This window comes from Bufo gargarizans, chromosome 8, assembly GCF_014858855.1.
Source record: "Bufo gargarizans isolate SCDJY-AF-19 chromosome 8, ASM1485885v1, whole genome shotgun sequence".
NCBI classification, from domain to species: Eukaryota; Metazoa; Chordata; class Amphibia; order Anura; family Bufonidae; genus Bufo; species Bufo gargarizans.
Window position 1 is genome coordinate 179,677,577 of NC_058087.1, and position 26,027 is coordinate 179,703,603.

Genomic DNA, 26,027 nt, shown 5'->3' on the forward strand with positions numbered 1-26,027 from the left:
TGAGTTTCTTGGAGGAATACAACGGAGGCCTCATCTTTCAGTAACAAAGAGAGCACCTGAGACCGCTTACATGGCTCGTTCAGACCCTTGGCATTCAGTGAGGCAACTACAACAGAGGCCATAGTGAAGACAGAGGAGGCCTGTCGGCCCAGAGCAAGAGGACATCCAGTCTAGAAAGCCACGGACGGAGTAAGAGGAAGAAAGGGAGGAAAGAGGAGGAAGGGAAAGTCAAAAGAAAAAACATAACAAATGAGACAGTAACACAACCCAAATAACAAAGAATGTCTCCCCATGGACAGGGAGCACGTGACCCCACCCAGCATCTGACAAGATGGAGATCCTTTTTCATAGCGGCAAACAGCCGGGATCTGTCAGAGGGGGGCTCCTGTGGGGCCACCGGGGGTGGAAAGGAAGGGGGTGAGGGAGAGGACATAATCAGTAACATAACTGACAACAGGGCAGACATATAACCCCCGCATAACTAACAGTGCAATCAGTGCGCTAACATACAGCTCGTAACCTGCATCTCATGCAGGCAAGGTAGTAAAGCATAGGGTCCGGCCCAAAACCCATGGGAATGGGGCAGTGGGCCAAGACCTAAAATAAGTCCAAATGGACAAACGATGAAACTTCAGCTCAGGCAGAGCCAGACAGAGTTCCTACGTCTTGGGACCCAGCAAAGTCACAGAACATTGAACTCAGTGGAGAGTGAACAAAAGTGCCTTCAGCGCTTCCCGGAGCAAAGTCAGGTAACAGGTGCTTGCGACCGGCCTTTTCCTTGTTTCCCAGCTCTGGAAGGTGAAACTTGCTGCCACGAATCTATACCCGGAGGGGTAGGCAGGGGGTCCCCTTGATCAGCCGGCATCCACGAGGGAACTGTGATGGGTTCAATCCCAAGAGGGCCCCATATTGCTTTCAGGTCTTCCGGGGTCCGCACCGTATACTGCCTCCCATTTTTCAAAATGGCCAGACCGAAGGGATAGAGCCATCGGAATGGCAAAGCTGTGGCTTTAAGGGCCTCTAGGAGCGGCTTCACGATGCGCCTCTTGGCTAAGGTGGAGGGGGCCAGGTCCTGGAAGAAAAGGACTGGGGTCTCACCGTACATGATGCGGTCGGCCTCCCTTCCCGCCTTGAGCAGTGCAGCAGTGTCCACATAGCTTAGGATGCCGCATACTACATCCCGCGGCGGCTCACCAGGTTTCGGCTTGGGCCTTAAGGCTCTGTGAATGCGCTCGATCACAATTGGAGCTGCTCTCTCAGCTCCCAGCAGGGAGGAGAAAATTTCGCATGCGACTGAATGAAGCGCGTCAATCGCAATATTTTCGGGTAGGCCGCGGATGCGAATATTTCGCCGCCGGCTCCGGTTCTCCTGATCCTCTATGCGCATCAGCGCATCGTTTAGCAAGTCTCTGTGGGTTTGCAGGGCTGCGCTGGTCTTACCCTCATGCACCAGGATGGCTTCCTGTGCTAGCTCCAGGGACTCCACACGATTCCCAATATGTCGCAGATCCCCTTTTATCTCCCCCAAGTCCTTTTTAAGAGGTGCAAGAGCAGATTCCAGAATGTCCCTGAGATCTGCTTTGGAGAGTGAGGAGCTCTTTCTCAGTGGCCTGCAATCAGAGACATCAGAAGTGCTTCCTGCCTCAGAGCCTTCATCTGCTTCAGATAGCTGCCGCGCCTTCTTGTATGTTTCAGCAGCAGCAGGAGTCCTGGACTGTTTCTTAAGGAATTTATCCATCTCAGGTTGCCTGGAACAGGCCCCTGTCGGCTCTGGTGTCTCAGGGTGACGGTCCTTGCCTGGTTTCCCCATTGGCACCGAGCAAATAGCTAATAAAAGGGGCTATAATAGCTGCCAGGGAGAGGAGCTCAGGAACAAGCTGCCATGCAGCTCCAAGGTCAACTATAGTAGTTATATTCTTGTACATAGGAGGCAGTATTATAGTAGTTATATTCTTGTACATAGGAGCAGTATTATAGTAGTTATATTCTTGTACATAGGAGGCAGTATTATAGTAGTTATATTCTTGTATATAGGAGCAGTATTATAGTAGTTATATTCTTGTATATAGGAGCAGTATTATAGTAGTTATATTCTTGTACATAGGAGGCAGTATTATAGTAGTTATATTCTTGTACATAGGAGCAGTATTATCGTAGTTATATTCTTGTACATAGGAGGCAGTATTATAGTAGTTATATTCTTGTACATAGGAGCAGTATTATAGTAGTTATATTCTTGTACATAGGAGCAGTATTATAGTAGTTATATTCTTGTACATAGGAGGCAGTATTATAGTAGTTATATTCCTGTACATAGGAGCAGTATTATAGTAGTTATATTCTTGTACATAGGAGCAGTATTATAGTAGTTATATTCTTGTACATAGGAGGCAGTATTATAGTAGTTATATTCCTGTACATAGGAGGCAGTATTATAGTAGTTATATTCTTGTACATAGGAGCAGTATTATAGTAGTTATATTCTTGTACATAGGAGCAGTATTATAGTAGTTATATTCTTGTACATAGGAGGCAGTATTATAGTAGTTATATTCTTGATGGGAATGTCTTTCTAAATATTATGTAGCAGTCATTTTTTTATTATGTACTATATCACTGATCTTTACATTGTATCTCTGTAGGGATTCAATATCCAGAATTTTTTAGACTATGACGATATTTCAAGCAGCTTCTGGGAAGTGGGAACATCAGTTTTATCTATTGAATGTGAGCGGACTACCAGATGTTTCAGATTTGTTGTGTCCTGCAGCTGCTCAGTGCACATTATCTGCTGTGTGTAGCTATAGGGCTAGTGAGGACATGGACCACACAGTGACAGACGCCGGAGATCGGAAAGGAAAAGTGGAGCAGTCGTCCCTAGCAATCATTCTGTTTCAAACAGATAAATTAGAAAGGAATTCTGATGGGTTGCCATGGCAACTGCTCCAATATTTCCATTCTTCCCAACTGTCCTGTTTTTCACAGGATTGTCCAATGAATTGGGTCATGGAGCGGGTGGGGCTTATTACAATTTGGAGTTAGCGCTCTTTGACGGTTCTTTGGCATTCATGAATCGGGGGCTTAAAACGAGGCAGATATATTAAGGTCTGCCTTTCCTTTGCACCAGTTTTGATAAATTTCCCAATGCACGGAACGGCCATGAGGCCTAATGATGTCATACCCCATCGTGGCCACTTTATTATGTTTGGACAAACCTTGGCCTCCAATAAATGGTGCCCTGAACATGAGGTCCAATATGGGTCACGTTGTCTGCTATATTTGCATGTATTTCTCATACTAAATTTTGGCTCTCCAATCCTATCAGCTATCCATTAATTTACAGGTTGAAGGGTCCCTCTTAAAGGGGCCCATCACGTGTCTTGAAAGGCCACATTCTCATTGCCTGACTATGGCTGTTTTTTGTTTGAAAAACAGCACCACACCTGTCCACAGGTGGTGTTTGGTATTGCATCTCAGCTCCATTAATTTCAACGGAGCCCGGCTGCCATACCACCCACAACCCATGGACAGAAGCGGCGCTGGTTTGTAATGCCGTACAACCCCCTCTGTATCCTAAATCCGTAATCCTCGCATTAGTTTGCCTTTGGTTCAGTTGGAGTCTATCGTCCATGGCCAGCCAAGGGTTAAGCCCGGCAGCTTTCTACTATTGACTAAACTGCTAAATCCGGCGGTGGCATCTTCGGAGGGAGTCATTGTCTCACTTTCTGCTGCGGATACCGCCCAGATTTCTAAGTAATCAAGTAGCGGGGCTCGCAAGATGCTAATTATTCTTTAAAAATAGACCCTGCTCTTTCTTCACACATTTTCTAAAGAGGGGGGGGGGGGGGGGAGAAAATGGGAGATCATCTGCGTTCTTACAGTGGCAAGAAGAAGAAGAAGACGGGGAGTATTAACCCCTGGCTGCCACAACGTCTTGTATTTGTCATAATTGTCGCGCCGCTACTTTAATAAGGTCACCGCGCTGACAAACCGCTGGCCGCATAATAAGGACAGATGAGCGCTCAGAGCTGTTAAGCTTCACAATATCATCAGCTTAATTTGTGCCCAAAAGCTGATTTAGCAGGAAGTGCGCCCATATTTACTAAGCAGCGCTTCCCCCCCCCCTTGGCCCATTGAGCAGTTTTTAAAGGGGCCGCACAGCATTAAAAGGATTTTCCAAGATTCTGCCATTGAAAATGAAAGCTCTCATTGCCCATGGCCCTTCCTCTTGCCCCTGCCGATCAGGAGGCCTTGCAGCTCACCACACTCGGCGCCGTCCATTGTATAGTGGCTGTACTTGGTATTGCAGCTCCGCCCTATTTACTTGAATAGGAGTGAGCTGCACCCAGGTCATGTGACCGATGGACGTGATGTCACTGGCCTAGGAAGAGGCTTCTTCAAACAGATGATCGGCGGGGCCCCACCGATGACCTCTCCTGAGGATAGGCTGGCAGTATAAGAATCCAAGAAAACTCCTTTAAATAAATAGAATTAAAAGTTTTGCAACTTTCTAATAGACTTTGCATTTCAGTTTCTCACTCTTTTCCAAATCTCTGCTTGCTGTCAGTGAATGGGGGGCCTTCTTGTTCACACCCAGAGGCTAAAATCCCCCAATGTAGAGCAAATACACCTCACTGCTGAGAGTTTGGTACAATTGCTTCCATCCAACTCTAGATGGATGCATTGTTCCCTGCAGTGATACATTGTAACCAGCAAACACGACACGAAGGAATCCACGCTGCTGACGTAATTAGCTCAATGAGGAAGGTTTAGTCCTATGGAGTTTAACTTATGGATCTCCAGCTTTAGCAATACTACAACTCCCATCTTGCTCTGATAGCTGATGAGAGTTGTAATTCTTGCACACTAGCCGGAGAGCCACAGGTTTTAGATGATTACATTGTGACAAATGATCCTTTACGAACAGGGATGGAACAGAATAGAGTCCCAGTGATGGCTGACCTCCGGCACTCCAGCTGCAGTGAAACTACGACTCCCAGCATGCTCCGCTCATTTCTATGAAGTTCTGAGAACAGCCAAGCAAGCGTACATCTTGGGAGTTGTAGTTTTATCACAGCTGGACTGCCGGAGGTTAGCCATCACAGGGATAGGCTTTACAGCCAGCAGATGTAGACATGTGTGTTTCAGTTCACTGACAGCAAGCAGCAAATTTTGAATGGTATATTAGAATGGTTCATTATACAGCGACTACACTTTATGTTCTGCCACAGTTTTTTTTCCTCTCCGATGGGAATGGGATTTTAGGAACTTCTATAGAAATAGTGATGGTGGTCCTGGAGGGGTCCCAGATCCTATGGTGATAGCGGAGCCCCTGTATACCCCTTCATCAGCTTTACTGAAGTTTACCCAAATCATCATGAGCCTCCAAACCCAGTTGGCCAACCTGAGACTCTCCAGCTGTTGCAAAACTACAACTCCCAGCATGCCCAGACTGCCTACAGCTATCAGCCTATGGGAGTTGTAGTTTTACAACAGCTGGAGAGCCGCAGGTTGGTCATCCCTGCGGTAGGCGTTGGCATCTGCCAGTGCTGATGTTGGCCCTACGAGGGAGTTGGGGGTATTTACCGTTGACCAGCTATTTTCTGGGTGCAGTGGCTTGAAAAGGGATGACATGGCTGAGGCATGAAACCCCGCAATACAAGAAATAAGATTGGACACACACCTGCATAATGCTGAAATGTCATAACGATGGGAGTTGTAGTTTTCCAGCGGCCAGAACAGTCACAGGCTGGTGACGACTGGTCTAAGAAGTGCTTCCACCTTGAGGTTGTGGGACCATTGAAGGGTCAATTGCCCTTTATATGAGTGTGTGCACTGGTATGGAAGGAATACATGTGGCCAGCAGGGGGCAGTATTCTACAAGGCAATGAGACGTTACACCGTCCTATGGGCCTGTACATCAGATCTGAGAAGAGACATTTACAATGCTAGGCGCGCCTTCACGTGGGCCGGGATTTGTTGCAGAAATTTCCAGAGGCCCAATAGGTGCAAACACATTGTACCTTTTTGTGGGGAATAACAATATGGCAGCTTTTTGCTATAATGTTGGTTTTCTGATACATGGCGCATTTAATTATTGCTACTTCTGCTGCTGTTTTCATTTTCTTACACAAGGTGGTGGGGCCCCGTCTGTGTTTTGCCAAACACGGAGACCGGCAATGTGCGTTCCACACATCGCCTGCACTCTCATATAAAATGCCTTTTCTTGTCCGCAATTGGACATGTTCTATTTTTTTTGCGGAACGGGAGTGCGGATCCGCAAATGCGGACAGCACATTCCGGCCCCATTAAAAAAATAAACGGGTCCGCACCTGTTCCGCAAAATTGCGGAACGGATGCGGACCCATTTTGCGGACGTGCGAATGGACCCTTAATTTGCTATTTGGTCCTATGAATTAGAGTTACGCCCCTGATGGTATATCTTATTCTCAAAGCCTGGTTCATGGACTTTTTGCGGATTGCAAGGGCTCACGCACACGACTGTATGTTTGCGCCGCATTTTTCGCAAATCAGATGCAGACTCGTTCATTTCAGTGGGGCCGCAAGAGATGGCGACAGCGCACCCGCGTGCTGTCCGCATCTGTATGTCCGGCCCCGCAACAAAAGATAGAACATGTCCTATTCTCCTCCATTTTGCAGACCAGGATAGGACATTCCTACAGAAGCGAGCGCATGGGCGGGACCCCGTGTGCATGAGCCCTAAGGAGAACGCTGCCCACGTGACAGCCCACACTGGCAGCAAATCAAACCCAATGTGCGCATACGAAACCGAAACCTCGTTTTTGTAATGATAACAGGTGGGGTTCCTCTTTAATTTCTATCTCTTAATACAATTGGGGGAGTTTATAAAAGCTTTGTGCCCAAAAACTGTTACAGAAGCGATTTTTTGTGCAAAAAAAAAGAAAGTTACTTTTTCCCTATTTTACGCCGTGCTCGCGGGGTCTGCGCAGCCAGACAATGATCGTGGCAGAAAAACCTCTGTAAAGTACACCCAACATCGACGCCGGCTCCTAGATGGCGTGGAGTCAATTTTCTGGGGAGTGAATTATTAAAAAGCGCGCCTCTTAGTATACTTGGCGCAACTCATGCCAGCTTTTTATCATGGCTGATGTAAGAACCACCAGTTTTAATGAATCCCCCCTAATGTGTCTGCACCTTTCTCCTGCGTATCTGCATCCCGACCCTCGCTCCGTTTTCTGCCGCACAGCTTCTCATCAGCTTTTACCCATCGCTCACCGCGTTAGCCGGATTGCCTTCCATCTCACATTTGACAGAAATGATTTTATTTTTATGAGCGTCTATTCAGAAACTGTATCTCGCCCGCACTGCACTTAGAGTAATGCGCAGTCTGGCTTTATGGAGCGCTGGAGAGACCCGGAGGCGAGGAGGGGAGAAGACGGAGGACGCGCTTAAATGCAGCCGCTTTATAGTCCGTGGCTTCTGGGCGCCCGCAGTCCAGTGCACTCGCGTGACCTCGACGCTGCACCCTCACCCTGCCACAGCTGCCACCCTGATCCGGGTAATAACTGCTCCCATTGCCTAGAGATTTTCTATTTAACCCTTGATGATTGCTTGACCTTCCGGCTGCAGACTGTCAGGACCTGCTGGGAGTTGTAGTTTCACCACAGATTGCTGTTATTGGGAGCTGTAGTTTTGCCCTTGGCTGAAGACTACTAACTTAGGGCTCATGCACACGGCCGTCCCCAATACACGGGGCACCGGCCGTGTGCAACCTGAGTCACGGATGCGGACCCATTCACTTTAATGGGTCCGCAAACCCGGAGATGCAGTGCGGAAGCACGGATCGGAACCCCACGAAAGCACTACGGAGTGCTTCCGTGGTGTTTCTGGCCGTGCCTCCGGACCGCAAAAAAGTGCGGTGCGGACTGTCGGATACGGATCGCGGACCCCATTCAAGTGAATCTGTCCACGATCCGCATGCGGCTACACCACGGTCGGTGCCCATGCAATTTGCGGTCTGCAGCACGGGCACGGAGCCCTTACGTTCGTGGGCATGAGCCCTTACATAGATCTAACATGCGGGGAGCTGTAGTCTCTCCACAGCTGGAGAGTCTGTAGCCAGTGGCGTACACAGAGAAGTAAGGGCCCCACAGCAAGGATCAAACCAGGCCCCCCACAGAGGACAGAAGGGTTTCTGCCTAAACCCCTTTAAATGACCCTTGAGGAGATGATCCCAACTAAGACTGGGCCCCCTCTTGGCCTGGGCCCCATAGCAGTCGCATGGTCTGCCGCTATGGTAGTTACAGCCCTGTCTGTAGGTCAATAGCCCCCACCATACCCCTTACCACCCAAAAGATCAGGACTTGGTGTTTGTTTGACCCATTTTCTTGGCTTGAGATCCCACACGCCTTATGTTTTAGGATCTAATAGGGTTTGGAAATCTGAGCTGGGGCCCCTCTCTCTTGGGACCCCTCATATATTTAATAAGGACGAAGTAGAACTTTTCCTTTTTTTTCCATTATTAAGGTAGTTTTATGACACAATGAGAAAATGCAAAGTAAATTGTTATTAAAAATGTATATACATTTATTGTGCAATTAGTAATATGTACATAGAAAGTGATAGGTTTAGAGTCATACAGTAAATCTCACTCATTATAGTTTTTGGGGCTCCCTCTGCTGGCAGCTTTGTATATGACACCCAGTTTACAGATTACAGGTGTATCCACCAACCAGGTCTTCAACCTGTGTCCCTCCAGGTGATGTGAGACAGCAGACATGTCCGCTCACCCTATTTGTACTCAGTTATATAGTTGTCACCTCGCTTCCAGCTCTGGGTGTCACCCCACTGGGTCTGGTCTGTGGTCTAATATAAATATTGGGGGTTTGAGGTCTAAACATATTTAGGGGGTCTTGTCTGGGATCTATTATTAATATAGGGGTCTGGTCTTGGGTGTAGTATAGGAGGCATGAATAAAGTTAGGGGTCTAAAATTAATTTAGAGGTCCGATATTAATATAAGGGTCTGGTGTGAGGTCTAACTATATTTAGAGGGTCTGATCGGGGGTCTTAATGTATGCATCTGGTCTGGGGTCTACAATTAAGGCCTCCTGCACACGACCGTATGGCTTTGGCCTCTTGCACACAAACCTTTTTTCCGTTTATGTTCAGTTTTTTGCATTCCGTATACGGAACAATTCATTTCAATTGGTCCACAAAAAAAAATAAAAAATGAATGTACTCCGTATGCCTTCCATTGCAGACAGCAAAATACTGAAAAAGCCATATGGTCATGTGCAAGAGGCCTTTTTCAGTATTTTGCGGTCCGCTTTTTTGCGGAACGGAACAGCTGGCCCCTGATAGAACAGTACTATCCTTGTCCGTTATGCGGACAATAATAGGACACGTTCTATCATTGAACGAAACGGAAATATGGATACGGAAGGCATATCTGCAGATCCATTGAAATGAATGGTTCCGTTTACTGTACGTAAACGGAACAAAAAAACGTTCGTTAGGCCTCCTGCACACGACCATATGGTTTTGGCCTCATGCACACAACAGTTGTTTTGGTCCGCATCCGAGCCGCATCCGAGCCACTTGGATGCGGACCCATTCGCTTTAATGGGGCCGCAAAAGATGCGGACAGCACTCTGTGTGCTGTCTGCATCCGTTGCTCCGTTCCGTGGTCACCCAAAAAAATATAACCTGTCCTATTCTTGTGCATTTTGTGGACAAGAATAGGCAGTTATATTAATGGCTGTCCGCGCCGTTCCGCAAATTTCGGAACGCACACAAGGACGCCATCCATGTTTTGTGGACACGCAATTTGCGGACCGGAAAACATACAATGGTCGTGTGCATGAGGCTTTTTTCAGTATTTTGCGGTCCACAAAAATCGGATCCGCAAAAAATATGGATGACATCTGTGTGCATTCCGTTTTTTTGCGTAACGGAACAGCTGGGCCCTGATAGAACAGTACTATCCTTGTCCGTTATGCGGACAATAATAGGACATGTTCTATCTTTGAACGGAAAAACGGAAATAGAAGGCATACCGAGTACCTTCCTTTTTTTGCGGATCCATTTAAATGAATGGTTCCGTATACGGAACACAAAAAACAGAACGTAAACGGGAAAAAAAAACTTTCGTGTGCAAGAGGCCTTAAACTGATCAGTTTTTCCCTTTATTTTGTCTCAGCAGTGCTTCCATTTCCACTCTGCTTCCGTTCCGCCGTTTGGTTTCCGTTTGTGATCCGTTTTGTGTGGATCGCAAATTGAAACGGAAGCATACAATAATGTTTAAACAGTAAGGCCCCGTGGCCGTGCTGCGACCCGAAAATTGCGAGCCAAAATGCACGAACACCCACCATAGGGCAGCTGCAGCGGATCGCGGACCCATTTACTTTAATGGGTCCGCGATCTGACTGTTCCGCAAAAAGATAGGACATGTTCTATCCGTAGTGCTCCCGTAGGGTTCCGTTCCGTGCTTCCGTTCATCACCATTCCGTATCTCTGGATTTGCGGACCCATTGAAGTGAATGGGTCCGCATCCGTGATGCAAAATGAAAACGGAACGGTGCCTGTGTATTGCGGTCCGCAATACGGCCACGGAGCGCACAATTATAGAAAGTACATAATTTTTTTGCTTGGGCATAAAATTTTCAATAGATGGTTCCGCAAAAACGGAACGGATACGGAAGACATACGGATGCATTCCGTATGCATTGCGGGTTTTTTTTGCGGACTCATTCACTTGAATGGAGCCACGGAACGTGATTTGCGGGCAATAATAGGACATGTTCTATGTTTGAACGGAAATACGGAAAAGGAAGGCATACAGAGTACCTTCCTTTTTTTTTTTTTCCGGATTCATTCCGTATACGCTAGGCAAAAAAAAACTGAATGTAAACGGAAAAACAATCGTTTGTGTGCAGGAGGCTGTACTAGGTTGATTTCTCCTGCTTGTGTCAGAACCTGCTGAGAGTTGTAGTTTTGCGACACTTGACGAGCCGCAGGTTGCAGACCTCTGCCCTACATACATCTTACATGTATGACCATTATTAATGTGATGGCGTGTCCGAGTTTTTCTGAATTCCGTATCTTTTCAGCGCCCCAGCTGTCGCATTATATTCAATCCAATTCCGCAGCAGCAAACAGGGCTCTGATCTGAGATAAGGGGCTGCCATTTGACTTTCCTGTAGCTTATCCAAGGCGCAAAACAAAGCATAAAATGACAGAAACTGAAGGATACAAGCAATAAAAAAAAAGAAAAAGAAAAAAGGAAAACCACACGGTGGTTAAAATGACTCAGGAATATAGTAAAGCCGCTACTGTGAGCACTAGCTTCTTATGACGTGCATACTGCTATATAGCGCTGTGCTTGCCTCAAGCAAAGCAATCCCAGAATCCTTTGAACCTGAAGAAGTCGCTTTGTATTATAAGGTTCTGGAGCAATGTACGTTAGAGCCTCCCCTGGTGGCGGCACTGTTGGGCCGCCGGAGGTGTCAGTAGAGACCGCGCCTCATCGGTGTCACTTTTCGATTCCGGGCAATGGTTTAGTGCAGTTTGGCTGAGAGAGGGGTCTGCGGGGTCCTCTCTCCATGTACTTGCAGCCATCTGGGAAAGCTCATGACTCGGAATCCAGGTCTCCAGTTCTGCGGATGTGAATGTGGAAACTGCGCCCTCTGCTGGTGGTGCAGGATTGGCCCAGAAGTCAGTGGGGAGACTCGTCGAATGGCGTCATTTCAGAAAGAGGCGGATTTTGGCGTCTCCGAGGAGTAACCTTTTAAAAAGAGATAAGAGCAGAAGTTATTACATTTTATTGAATAGTGTATGGCGGTATTATTTAGGCACTGTATAGTGGTGGTCTACTAGTACAGTATCATCCAGAAACGGAGGGTTCACCTACGCATCATTGTTTGACCAATGAATGACGATATTATTTGGGCAATGTCTGTACGTGACATTTTGTACCACTATATGAAGGTATTATTTGGGTATGGTGTTGTTATATTATTCTGGGTACTGCAATATGGCATCCTATTAGTTAAGAACCATATGTGGATGAGTGGTCAACTATGCAGCCCACAGTTACTATTGTTTAGACATTACTATTTAGTCACTGTACGGTAATATTTTGGGGATATTATATGGCGGTATTTTTTGGTCACTCTTTGGTGGTATCCTATTAATGCAATATCATCAAGAAACTAAGTGGTGACCGAGGAAGGTCACAGTGTCCATGCTTTGATATCTCTAAATGGTATTATTTGAACGTTGTATGGAGGTATACTTTAGGCACTATAGGATGGTATTATTTTGACACTGTATGATGGTATTCTACTGATGCAGTATCATCCAGAAACAAAGTGGTCACTCATACAGGCCACAGTGGCCATTGTTAAAACATCATTATTTGGCCACTGTACGGTTATATTTGGACGTTGTATGGCGGTATTATTTGATCTATGTATTGTGGTATTCTATTGTTGCAATTTCAACAGGAAGCTAAGTGGTCACCCATGCAGGGCACAGTGCTGTGCTGTGGACACTATTGTGGGGCCACTAAATGGATATATTATTTGGACACTATGGCGGTATTCTTTGGGCACTATATAATGATATTATTTACTCACTATATGATGGTAGTCTACTAATGCAGTATAATCCAGAAGCTAAGTGGTCACTCATGCAGGCCATAATATCTATTTTTAAAACATTGTTTGTCCACTGTACAGATATAATATTTGGACACTGTATGGCGATAGTATTTGATCAATATATGGTGGTATCTTATTAATACTGAGTAGTCACCCATGCACATGCAGCGCACAGTGCCCATTTCTTAGATATTATTGTTTGGCCATTGTTTGGCTACAATATTTGCAAACTGTATGGCGGTATTATTTATTTAATGTATGGTGGTATCTTATTAATGAAGAATAGACACCCTTGTACATGTGGCCTGCAGTGCCCATGCTTTAAACATCAGTGTGTGGCCACTAAATAGTGATATTATTTGGACATTGCATGCAGTACCATTTGGGCACTATATGATGGTATTATTTGGACACAGCATGGTTATATTATTTAGGTACTGGATTATGGTATTCTACTAAAGCAGAATCATACGGTGGCTGAGTGGGCACCCACGCAGACCACTGTGCCCATCTTTTGGTCATTGTATGATGGTATTATTTGGGTACTGTATGGCAGTATTATTTAGGCACTATTGTTATGTGCACCTTATATTCCTTTTTTTTTTTGCTATAGAACTTAGCTATAATTTTATTTTTTTGGAGGATTTCCCAAAACTCGGGGTCTCTGGCACTCTGCGTAGAGGGGTAGATTACGTGACCCTAGAGACAGATGTTGACTAACCCTGCGCCAATATATACAGATAGTAAAATAAATCTTTATCTACAGATATAAAGCAAAATATTGTCCAAAAAGTATATTTACCTTATAATTCCTCCAACTAGCAGACCACCAATCATGGGTCCAACCCAGTAGATCCAGTGATACGCCCAGTAGTTGGCCACCACCGCTGGACCGAAGGCTCTGGCGGGGTTCATACAGGCTCCGGAAATGGCCCCCCTGTAATAGCCGAATGGGAAAATCAGGGGAAAGTGGGGACAACTAACTTATAGATCGTGTAGCTGAGCTGTGTGTGTCAGAGAACATCCTCGTCAACCTATATGGGGAGATGGGACTCTGGAGTTAGAGCTTACCCAGCCAAGATGTCCACCGTCACGGTGAAGCCGATGCAGAAGGGGGCCAGAGGAGTGGTGGTCTTCTTATTGATGGCCCCCATGCAGACAGCAAACACCAAGAAGTACGTCATGACTATTTCAGCTCCGAGGGCGCGTGCAACCTGGCTGTCGCTGATTACGACATCGAACGTCGCTCCACTGGAATTGGCGTACTTCTCCTCCAACGTCAAGGCCTGGGATAAAAAAAAAAAAAACTTAAAAGATAACAAAACTGAAGCGGTATCAGATGAAAACACAAAACATGTGAATCTACTCCAGTTACAGTCAAAGCTGCAGCCAAAATTCAACAGCTTACGGGCCTCCTGCACACGAACGTCATCTCTGGATTTGCGGACCCATCGAAGTGAATAGGTCTGCATCCGTGATGCGGAATGCACACGGAACCGTGCCCATGTATTGCGGATTCGCAAATGCGGCCCGCAATACGGCAACCGGACACCTACAGCCGTGTGCAGGAGGCCTACCGGTGATTCTACAATGGACTGATCTGAGGTTAAAGTATATTGTCAAAAAAGCTAATTTTTTTATTTGTATTTTTTGCACTACCCCACAGTGCGATGCGATGTAGTGATCTACAACCCACGGCTCACCAGCGGTTGTGAAACTACAACTCCAAGCATGCCCTGTTTGCCAGGATTGCCACAGGTGGATGATCATTGCTCTTTAAAGACATTTACCCAGCAGAGAGAAACAGGGAGATATGATGCTCCTTCATCCTATAAGCTCATTTTTAAATGCAGCTTTGGCTGTGACTAGGGTAGAACTAATAATATATCTATATAGGTTAATTAAGCCAGTAAAACCATCCCTTTAAATTCTAATAGTGTGCCCGACAGAGTTTTTTTTATCATACCTTGGCGAGTCCTGCTCCAATCATCGCTCCGCAGAGTTGGCAAACCCAGTATGGCACCACCAGTACAATATCGAGTCCTCCGATGATAAAGGCGCCCAGAGACACCGCAGGGTTAAAATGTCCACCGCTGAAACAATAAGAATGAAAGGGTTAAGTGACATTGCATTGGGGGCCAGGTCATAGGGGCAGTTGCCCAAGGGCCTCCATCTAACAGGCTGGAACCGTTTCCCTCCTTTAAAGCTATGATTTCCTGAACAATGCACGAACACTGTCCGTGGGGCAGCCACATCGGATCGCGGACCCATTCAATTTATTGGGTCAGCGATCTGGCAGTTCCGCAAAAAGATAGGACATGTTCTATCTTTTTGCGGAACAGAAGTACAGGACGAAATCCCACGGAAGCAGTCCGTAGTGCTCCCGTAGGGTTCCGTTCTGTGCTTCCGTTCCGCATCTCCGGATTTGCGGACCCGTTGAAGTGTATGGGTCCGCATCCGTGATGCGAAATGCACACGGAACGGTGCCCGTGTATTGCGGATCCGTAAGTGCGGTCCGCAATATGGCAACAGGAAGCACACGTTCGTGTGCAGGAGGCCTTAGTCAGTCAGAAACAAGACGCATGCAGCGCACACTAATCACTCATCGGACACATGTGGCACACAAGACACTTCTACGTGGCTCACATGCCACTGATGCATATGTCACATACTGCACATACACCACTGATACATAGAACATATATCGCACACACCAATCACACATAGGAAACACACAATGCACACACCAAGACATTTATGCCTGACCCTATTAAGTGTAGCACACATAAAGGGGTTAAAGGGTTTGTCTCACTTCAGCAATTGGCACTTATCATGTACAGAAAGTTAATACCAGGCACTTGCTAATGTATTGTGATTGTCCATGTTGCCTCCTTTCCATCACAGTATACAAAGCACGTATCCGTGGTTATTACCACAGTGTAATCCAGCAGCGGTGGCCGTGCTAACACACTATAGGGAAAGGTGTTGGCCTATGCGCACTTCCAGCCTTTCCCTATAGTGTGTAAGCACGGCCACCACTGCTGGATTACACGGTGGTAATAACCACGGATACGTGCTGTGTATACTGTGATGGAAAGGAGCCAATATGGACAATGACAATACATTAGTAAGTGCCTTGTATCAACTGCATGATAAATGCCATTTATTGAAGTGAGACAAACCCTTTAACCCCTTTAAGCATAAATGTCTGGCATGAAATTTACCAAATTGTAACCTCCTCAGATTGCACATAATCTACATTATATTTAAAAGGATTGTCCTACCATAATGACCTATCGCCTATCTACAGGATCGGTGATAAATATCAGATTGCTGAGGTCTGACTGCTGGAACACCCACTGATCATGAAAAACGGGGTCCTGAGACATTCAATTACATTACCACCAATCTATGTACACGTTCCCTTGATCCATGAGGTCTCAGCAGTCAGACCCCCACCAATCAGACACTGATCCCCCCTGTCACACCATCAAAAAGGGGTAACAGGACCTGTTCCTGGGATCAGTGGGGGTCGCAGAATCGGACCCCACTAATCATATAGTTATGCCCTATGGTGTGGAGAGGATAACTTGAAAACCTGGACAACCCTTTTATATCCTCGTCCACTCCACCACCAATATCTCTTTATCTCTTTACATGGCAGCAGTGATGCCTGTAAATACAGAATATCATCACTGCCGCCATGTAAACCACACGTGTCAATACTGGAGAATGGGACGCACTGTGCAGAATTTTTTGGACATAAGTCCAACCCTCTTTGCAGGTCATAACCTTTAACAAAGCCCAAGCAAAGGAGCTAGAGGAGCAACATGAGCAAAGGGCACAAACGGAGGGTCATAACTGAAACAGAGGGTCACCTGAGGCAGGGTAATAGTGGGGATCCTGGAGCAGGGGTAACTGGAGAAGAGGCAATATTAGGGGTGCATTTAGAGTGGGGGCATCTGGAGCTGGGGCACTAATGGGGGTGCACCTAAAGCAGAGGCATTGGGGGGACCTAGGGCAGAGTCCCCCCAATGCCACTCTGAACTCTGCAGAGAGCAGCACACATACACAGATATGAGTCTGCTATAAGCAAATCCCCTATTTCCCCCTTACAGTCTCCGACAGATCACTACTGTCACACACCAGAGAAATCAGCCCAGCACCGCAGAGGAATCCTTCTCTCCAGCAACCACAGTTTCCTGACAGCAGGGAGGGCAGGAGGATAGCCAGACATGTTCTCTCCTCCTTCACTGCCAGCAGCTGGCAAGCTTAGAAGATACTGCAGGACCTCCTGTACAATTTACACCAGTAGGAGGCTGCATCGCTGTGTATACTGCCACCTAGTGGTTACAATAATTATCTCTACTGAGAAACAAGAGAAATAATTACTCCTCCATCTTATCTCTGGGCGCAGGAGACTGGGGGCCTACCAAGAAATCCCTCGCCTCCACAGTGGGCCAGTCTAAGCCTGGATAGATAGATAGATAGATAGATACGAGAGATAGATAGATATGTGTGATAGATAGATAGATAGATAGATAGATAGATAGACGGATAGATATTAGATAGATAGATATGAGAGATAGATAGATACAGTTGCAAGAAAGTATGTGAACCCTTTGGAATGATATGGATTTCTGCACAAATTGGTCATAAAATGTGATCTGATCTTCATCTAAGTCACAACAATAGACAATCACAGTCTGCTTAACCTAATAACACACAAAGAATTAAATGTTACCATGTTTTTATTGAACACACCATGTAAACATTCACAGTGCAGGTGGAAAAAGTATGTGAACCCTTAGACTAATGACATCTCCAAGAGCTAATTGGAGTGAGGTGTCAGCCAACGGGAGTCCAATCAATGAGATGAGATTGGAGGGGTTGGTTGCAGCTGCCCTGCCCTATAAAAAACACACATTAGTTCTGGGTTTGCTTTTTACAAGAAGCATTGCCTGATGTGAATGAAGCCTCGCACAAAAGAGCTCTCAGAAGACCTACGATTAAGAACTGTTGACTTGCATAAAGCTGGAAAGGGTTATAAAAGTATCTCCAAAAGCCTTGCTGTTCATCAGTCCACGGTAAGACAAATTGTCTATAAATGGAGGAAGTTCAGCACTGCTGCTACTCTCCCTAGGAGTGGCCGTCCTGTAAAGATGACTGCAAGAGCACAGCGCAGACTGCTCAATGAGGTGAAGAAGAATCCTAGAGTGTCAGCTAAAGACTTACAAAAGTCTCTGGCATATGCTTACATCCCTGTTAGCGAATCTACGATATGTAAAACACTAAACAAGAATGGATTTCATGGGAGGATACCACAGAGGAAGCCACTGCTGTCCAAAAAAAAACATTGCTGCACGTTTACAGTTTGCACAAGAGCACCTGGATGTTCCACAGCAGTACTGGCAAAATATTCTGTGGACAGATGAAACCAGAGTTGAGTTGTTTGGAAGAAACACACAACACTATGTGTGGAGAAAGAGGCACAGCACACCAACATCAAAACCTCATCCCAACTGTGAAGTATGGTGGTGGGGGCATCATGGTTTGGGGCTGCTTTGCTGCGTCAGGGCCTGGACGGATTGCTGTCATCGAAGGAAAAATGAATTCCCAAGTTTATCAAGACATTTTGCAGGAGAAATTAAGGCCATCTGTCCACCAGCTGAAGCTCAACAGAAGATGGATGTTGCAACAGGACAACGACCCAAAGCATAGAAGTAAATCAACAACAGAATGGCTTAAACAGAAGAAAATAGGCCTTCTGGAGCGGCCCAGTCAGAGTCCTGACCTCAACCCGATTGAGATGCTGTGGCATGACCTCAAGAAAGCGATTCACACCAGACATCCCAAGAATATTGCTGAACTGAAGCAGTTCTGTAAAGAGGAATGGTGAAGAATTACTCCTGACCGTTGTGCACGTCTGATCTGCAACTACAGGAAACGTTTGGTTGAAGTTACTGCTGCCAAAGGAGGTTCAACCAGTTATTAAATCCAAGGGTTCACATACTTTTTCCACCTGCACTGTGAATGCTTACATGGTGTGTTCAATACAAACATGGTAACATTTAACTCTTTGTGTGTTATTAGTTTAAGCAGACTGTGATTGTCTATTGTTGTGACTGAGATGAAGATCAGATCACATTTTATGACCAATTTGTGCAGAAATCCTTATCATTCCAAAGGGTTCACATACTTTTTCTTGCAACTGTAGATAGATATGAGAGATAGATATATAGATATGAGAGATAGGCACACATACAGAGATAGATAGACAGACGGATAGATGAGTGTGCGGGCAGCAGGTACGAGGTAATAAGTGATTAGTTGGGAGCTGACAGCGGCTCCTCAGCCATAACAGTTTATTTGACTCTTCTTACCCTCCTGTTAATGGTTACCGAAGACGCACAGTCAGTAACAGCCACGGGCTGCACACCCGTCATGGAGGCCCGCTCCCCCTACTTGTGTTCTAGCTCAGTGTCCTGTGACCCCTGTGGTTCTAGATGATACAAGTGCTTGGACTATAAGGGTACGGTCACATGTTCAGTTTTTTTTAATGCAGTTTTTGGAGCCAAAATCAGGAGTTGACCATAAAAAGAGGGAAAGTATAAAGGACGGAGACGACTTCTCTGTATTTTAATAAATTCCTGGTTCTGGCTTCAAAAACTGCATAAAAACACCTGAACGTGTGACCGTGATCTCTTCACCCATGTGCCGGTCATGTACACATCAGCTATGGCGCCAGACGTGGCCTATTTACCTGATGCCACCAAGGATGGCGATGGTCAGTCCGAGGGCAAGTCCATGGGCCAGGGCCGGCTGGAGGCTTCCTGTGTTTGGAGAATTCTCAATGACGGAAAGGCAACCGGCAAACACAAAGAGCCCGGTGCCCACCAGCTCCGCCACGCACGGCTGGACGTACACCTCAAACCAGTGAGGCTTCGGCGCCTTTTCGGGTACGATCTTTTCCAGCCCTTTGAAGGTCATGTTGCCCAGTTCTGTGTCTGCCATGGCTGAATCTAGTAGAAAGAAGAGAAGAACCTTTGAGTCATGACATATTTATGGTAAACGGTAGCAGGTCTGGGGGCCACACAAGAGACTGGGCCCTACTGAAAAATATAAGGCCTGGTTCTTCTTCAGGATGACATACCCTATGGAAGGAGGCTCTAATGCTTCTCAGTATAAGATAAGGGCCAACACGATTCCCAGGACAGTTCCCCTCTTGGGATGGTGACCATGGCCCACTCAAGCTCAGCCTCTTCCCTTCTCCATCATCCTCCTAGTAGCCATAGAAGGTGCTCCATCTATAAACTGTATTGGGCTTAATTGCCTCATATTGTTGCATGGTTTTGAAGGGTATGTATACTTTTGCAACCATTTCTCCAATGTGTCCAAACAAAAAAAATGAAGCAACTCTGTATAGTCCTTCCGTTTTGTGTATACAGTTCCAGTGCAGACCTTTGTATCTCCAGGGACAGGGGCTACAAGCCAACCCTGACTCTCATGTGCTGCTCCATTCCTTTGGTATCCTAAAGACCAGGGATGCTCAACCTGCGGCCCTCCAGCTGTTGCAAAACTACAACTTCCAGCATGCTCTAATAGGTGTAGGCTGTCCAGGCATGCTGGAAGTTGTAGTTTTGCAACAGCTGGAGGGCCGCAGGTTGAGCATCCCTGCTACAGACGGTAGAAAGGGAGGCAGAGGGGACTACATGGCTGTGGTGCCTGACTACATCGGGTGTGTTTGTAGTCTGTGACCATGGAGACACATAGGCTTGCATAGAAGCTGTATTCACAAAACGACGGAATACTTTTTACTGACGTTCCAACAGGTTTTGTGCATGCGCATAATACAGTAGCAAAAGTTGGATATCCCGCTGTTAAAGGATAAAACAGCACAGAAATAATACCGTAAGCCTTCCACACACAAACGCTCTGTTTTTCAGCCATTGTTTGCACTGCATGGACTGGTTTTCCCAAGGTGACCCCCCTTCCTGTAAGCCGCCTTATCTATGAATTTGCAACACAGTTCCCAAAAGCTCACACTCTTAGTTAAAGACACTTCCTGCCCGACTTCAATCTTTATCAGTCGCTAGAAACTTAAAGGGATTGTTCTCTTTGGATAGCCCCTTGTTTTTTTTTAGAAGGTGAGCTGATCCCCAGCGATCAGCTGTGATCTGTAATTAAGCGGACGATTTCCCTGCAGCACCTCCGCAGGTGAAATGAGGTATTACACAGCATTTATTTAAATCAATGGTAAAAAAGATCTGATTAAAAAAAAAAAATCAATGGGTTCTCTGTATAACATCAGGTGTCCTCTAGAACAAGAGCGCTAGAGAACTTTTCTGTATTGGACAGCCATAGTTAGAGGCTCCTGTGGTCCCAGGGTAGAATTTTTTACTTTACCCCCCCCCCCCCTCCTCACTCAATTGCTAGTGATTTTCAAGCTTATCCATATTGGGACTCCATTGTAGGATTAGGGAGGGGGTGGTCTTTCTTGCGCCCCCTATTCTTGCATACCGTAATATAATCCATAGTACAAAGTTAGTCAGTGCTTTATTCACTGGGTTCTGTGGGGATGGACCCCTCGCGCCACAAATACACGTTTCAAAGGCACCCTGGTACGGGTTAGGGCAGAGATGAACGATCTTTGATTTATGACCTCTGTATTTCCTCTTATCTACAACTCATCAAAGTAACCACTAGAAATCTGCAAGTTTGCAATTTTTGAGAGTCGGGATATTACAGTATAAAGCCATATTGCGGCACTATAATATTTCCCAATGGTTTTTTGGTAGTCTCATAGACTTTGAGAGAAGCGGCACTCCACACGCTCAGTCGCCATTTTATTTAAAGTGTTAATGCAACGGGGAGGAGTAGAGGGCTCAGGACCACCCTTCGAGGGATTGTGGTGGTCCCACTGGTGGAGCCCCGAGCAATCCGACGTTTATCTCCTGAGACGGATGATAAAAATTCCTTTAAGGGCTCGTTCACATGGCCGAATTTGCCATTGGAATTCTGGTGCAGACCCTGCATGGAGTCTTCCTGCCATTGTTTTTAATAGGAAGCAGTGTTGCACTTCGGGGGCCGGTGGTTTAAAGCCACGATCGTGCCAAGAAGGGGTATGTCCCTTTTTGCCGTAGCGTGCGGACAGCTGTGGCTTAGAGCGGATCCACAGCAGAAACCACAGCGGTTTCTAATGCGGAATACGAACCGTCAAAATCCCTAAGGGGGTATCCTTGCCACTGGGACCCCAGTTGGCGTCTGCACAGCGGCACCCTATGCACCCGCTGTGTGGTTTTATATGGTTCCCTACACAGCGAGTGGAAGGTGGCATCTTTGTACAGAGACAAACTATGGCGGCACACACTCTTAGAATAATTGGGGTTTAAACATAAGATTCAGCCACTTTTATATAGTGGGTATAGTGGTATACCCCTTTAAAAGAAGTGACCACAACAGAACTCCGTTAGAGCATGGAGACCTGGCAGTGTCACCCGCTGGTCGTCGACTCGGTTGCCAGGCAACCTCTTTATAAAAGAACTAGAAAAGCATTATATATGTCTTTCTCCGGAGCTTCCCTTTATCTGCCGGACGACTATGCTGTCAGCAAGTTTCAGGTTATTTTTTTCGTTGCATGTCCTATGTATAACCCCAGCTAAGCTTTACAACCCCCCCCCCCCCCCCCTTTAAATATAGGACAGTGCAATTATCTATATTACAGTAATATCTGCCTCTATACTTTCCTAATAGCCACAATCTTCTCCATAAACATTATCGCTGAAATCTAAACATAATGCTAAGTAAATGCTTCAGAGATGACATATTATCATACATACCAGCGGCTTTAGAAGTTTATTACATGTCTGTATAAGGAAGCGCTTCTTAAAGGGGTTGTCCACTGTGCACAAGACCTATTCAAATCAAGTTGAGCACAGGGTGTTCTGCTGCTTGAAACCCCCCAATAACACAATTTATAGAGAACAAGTCTTATTTATTTTATTTTTTTCAATTGGAACCTGGAAACCATCAGCAAGCAGACCAGTAGTGGCTTGTGTGAATACCCGGGCACCTCGGCTTTGATATGATGACTCCATGGGGATTATATATCATCATACACACCAACGGTCTTAGAAGGTTATTATGAGGGCTTCTTAAAGGGGTTGTCCACTGTGCACAAGACCTATTTGTTTGAAGGGACCCCTTAAAAGTAAGTTGCTGACAGGGCGTCCTGCTGCTTGATCCCCCTAATAGCATTACATAGAAGGAAATATAGAGAATAGGATTTATTGGAAACCATCAGCAAGCAGAGTGGAAGTAGATATTATTATGGCTCATGTGAATATCCAGGGCACCTCAGCTTTGATACGATAAGGGAGGTGATCTGACAAGGCGTCATGTTTGAGTGGGTTATTAAAGGCGCATGCTATATACCGAGCAGCATGTCCTGTGCTGCTTGGCCAAGGGGGACCCTACAGCTCATATGCTGACCCTCAGCATGTATAGGCATCCGTATTCCTGTCATGTCATCCCCTTGGTCAACCAGCACTAAGAGACACATAGCAAGAAAAATGTATACATCAACAGCAGCTTGCTGACAGTTTCCCATTAACTCCAGAGGATAAAGCCTTGCTTTAAAGTAGATCTCCATTGCCAAGGTGCATCCTAAAATACTTGGGAAATGTATGCAGTACAATTTAGATGACCCTACAAGCGCGTGCTACAATCTGAATATGACGATGATCCCATATGGATCCAAGGAACTGAGAAATGAGTACAAATACAAAAAAAAAAAAAAAGGTCAATTTAATTAGTTATTTGTAAAATGGGTGCAAAGGGGGCCGACACACGCCAACAGATACCCAAAAACCACTTGCATCTTTATATGGGGAGCTATTTGGCAGGGTCCTCATACTGGTCACTGATGGTTTCCTTTCCCAGTTGAACTACATGATGGGTCTACGGGGTTAAAAAGCAAAAAAATTTAATGATTGATATTCTATCATTTTGGGGACCCTGTCAAACAGCACCCTAAATCTCAGCCTTCTGTAATTGTGGGATTTGGAATGTTCAGGTAATGAATGGGGTTAGAATTTAAATAAAATTGTGAAATTTGGTAAAATTTTGGGATTACCCCGATCTCAAAGCAGCCTCATTAAAACAAGGTTGTGGGTGACCGTCCAACCATCACAATACACCGCACGTGCCAGTGGGTTTAGCACGACCTACCAAAAAGTTGCCGGACTCCTCAGTAGGTATCTAGCCAAGGGGAAAAATGGACAATGATGGGGGGGAAGGCTGGCATGTCCTAATTTTTTGGTACTCAGTTTTGATGCAACAAAAAAGCCAACGTGGCTCCAGATGACCCCAAAAAAGTATAAAAGGTAAAAAAAAATCTATAAAATAAAAAAATATATATAATATACCGTATATAATATTCACACACACATTACTTACTGAGCTACCAGAGTTGCTGTCAGTTTGCTATGGTTAGTAGTCTTCACCTATGGAGTGGCCTCCAAGACTGACTCCTGATGAAGATGCGTCCTCTCAAGTACTGTAGCCTGCTTACAAAAAAAGCCATAAAAATGGGGCTGCAGCAACCAATCAGGCTGCGCTCCACGGCACTCTTATCTCAGTCATACCTGGAGTCAACAATCTCGCCCTGCCAAGAAGGTAGATGAAGTGCCCTCCCTCCTGGATCACACAGGACAATGCCTGCAGTGATGTGGAAGTTCAGTATACTCAAGGCTGCGCAGACTTTGCCTTATAATACGGGGCAGAAGATCAAAAGGTCTTATTATTTAGTAATATGACGAAAGATAAGGGAGAAAACAAGAATTGCTCCGACCTGGGGAGGGGGACTGTCCTACCACTGTTCTGTTGTGCCGTTGAACGCAGGCTCCCATATTGCCCTGCTGTCCTAAACTAGGACTATTGTGCTGCACCTGAATCCTGTCTGAAGACTCAACGTGGCCCGCACCCCATATTTTATCTGCCACTCTCAGTACACTGACAGAGGTTCAGGATTAGATGTAGCACAACAGTCCAAGTTTAGGACAGCTGGACAATATGGCAAACTGGATACCGGCCACAACAAAACAGTGGTACCACAGTGAAGACCCACCATCTTCTCCACAGGGAGGCACGCTTCTTCAGCAAAATGGTCAGTGGTGGCTCTTCTCCAACAGTCTATGTCCTGCATAATACCTTATATATATCCTGCACCTCCTCTCCTCAGCCCCGGACTATTTCTTGGCCCTGGGGTCTCACTCAGCAAGTCCACCCACTGTCCAGACTCTGCAGTCTCTCTCTACTTCCACCTGCTTCTCAGGAAAATGTAGGAAAGCTCTCTGTCAACTGAACATGGGGGTAAAACCCCTGGAACCCTCTCCAGTCCTGATAAGTGAGTCCCTAAGACCCATCCTGATGGAGCGGCAAGTACAATATATCCTACACCACCTCTCCTCAGGCCTGCACTCTTTCTTGGCCCTGGGGTCTCGAGCAGGAAGTCCACCCACTGTCCAGACTCTCTCTACTTCCATAGGGTGATTCTTCTCAACCTGCTTCTCAGGAATATGTGGGAAAACTCTCTGTCAACTAAACATGGGGGTAAAACCACTGGGACCCTCTCCAGTCCTGATAAGTGAGTCCCTAACACCCGTCCTGATGGAGCGGCAGGTCCAATATATCCTAAACCCCCTCTCCTCAGCCCCAGACTATTTCTTGGCCCTGGGGTCTCACGCAGCAGGTCCACCCACTGTCCAGACTTTGCAGACTCTCTCTACTTCCATAGGGTGATTCTTCTCCATCTGCTTCTCAGGAAAATGTGGGAAAGCTCTCTGTCAACTAAACATAGGGGTAAAACCACTGGGACTCTCTCCAGTCCTGATAAGTGAGTCCCTAACACCCGTCCTGATGGAGCGGCAAGTCCAATATATCCTACACCACCTCTCCTCAGGCCTGGACTCTTTCTTGGCCCTGGGGTCTCGTGCAGCAAGTCCACCCACTGTCCAGACTTTGCAGACTCTCTCTTCTTCCATAGGGTGATTCTTCTCCATCTGCTTCTTAGGAAAATGTGGGAAAGCTCTCTGTCAACTAAACATAGGGGTAAAACCACTGGGACTCTCTCCAATCCTGATGATGGAGTCCCTAACACCCGTCCTGATGGAGCAGAAGGTCAAGCTCAGCTTTTTCTCGTTAGTGTCATAGAGAATTAATGGAGCGGCAGGGCACAAGCTCTACCTGCTGCTCTATCAAGATGGTGGGTATAACCTTTAGTAACTAGAATACCCCTTTCAATTCTAAAATTCTGTCTGCCTGCAGTGACCACTAGAGGGAGCCAAGGAGCTGCCTACATACTGTTCATACTTTGGAGTCAATA

General features: G+C 46.1%; 1 protein-coding gene across 1 annotated transcript; it reads right to left on the reverse strand.

The window, feature by feature from the left end:
* Nucleotides 1–10,835: 10,835 nt before the first annotated feature.
* On the reverse strand, nucleotides 10,836–24,216 carry LOC122945628 (aquaporin-8-like). Its single transcript, XM_044304748.1, has 6 exons — nucleotides 24,101–24,216; nucleotides 19,407–19,665; nucleotides 14,610–14,736; nucleotides 13,715–13,929; nucleotides 13,446–13,580; nucleotides 10,836–11,766 (listed from the first exon to the last, which is right to left on the reverse strand). The coding sequence occupies exons 2-6, from the start codon at nucleotides 19,655–19,657 to the stop codon at nucleotides 11,724–11,726; spliced, it is 771 nt and encodes a 256-aa protein (XP_044160683.1). The 5' UTR covers nucleotides 19,658–19,665; nucleotides 24,101–24,216; the 3' UTR covers nucleotides 10,836–11,723.
* Nucleotides 24,217–26,027: the final 1,811 nt, after the last annotated feature.

Bases quoted from the DNA above. Each gene is read 5' to 3' on its own strand.
- LOC122945628 (XM_044304748.1), bottom strand. From the start codon at position 19,657: ATGGCAGACACAGAACTGGGCAACATGACCTTCAAAGGGCTGGAAAAG. The intron at 13,581-13,714 runs GTAAGCTCTAAC...CGGCTATTACAG, and splicing joins ACGGTGGACATCTTGGCTGG to GGGGGCCATTTCCGGAGCCT. The intron at 11,767-13,445 runs GTAAATATACTT...TCTTTTTAAAAG, and splicing joins CTAGTTGGAGGAATTATAAG to GTTACTCCTCGGAGACGCCA.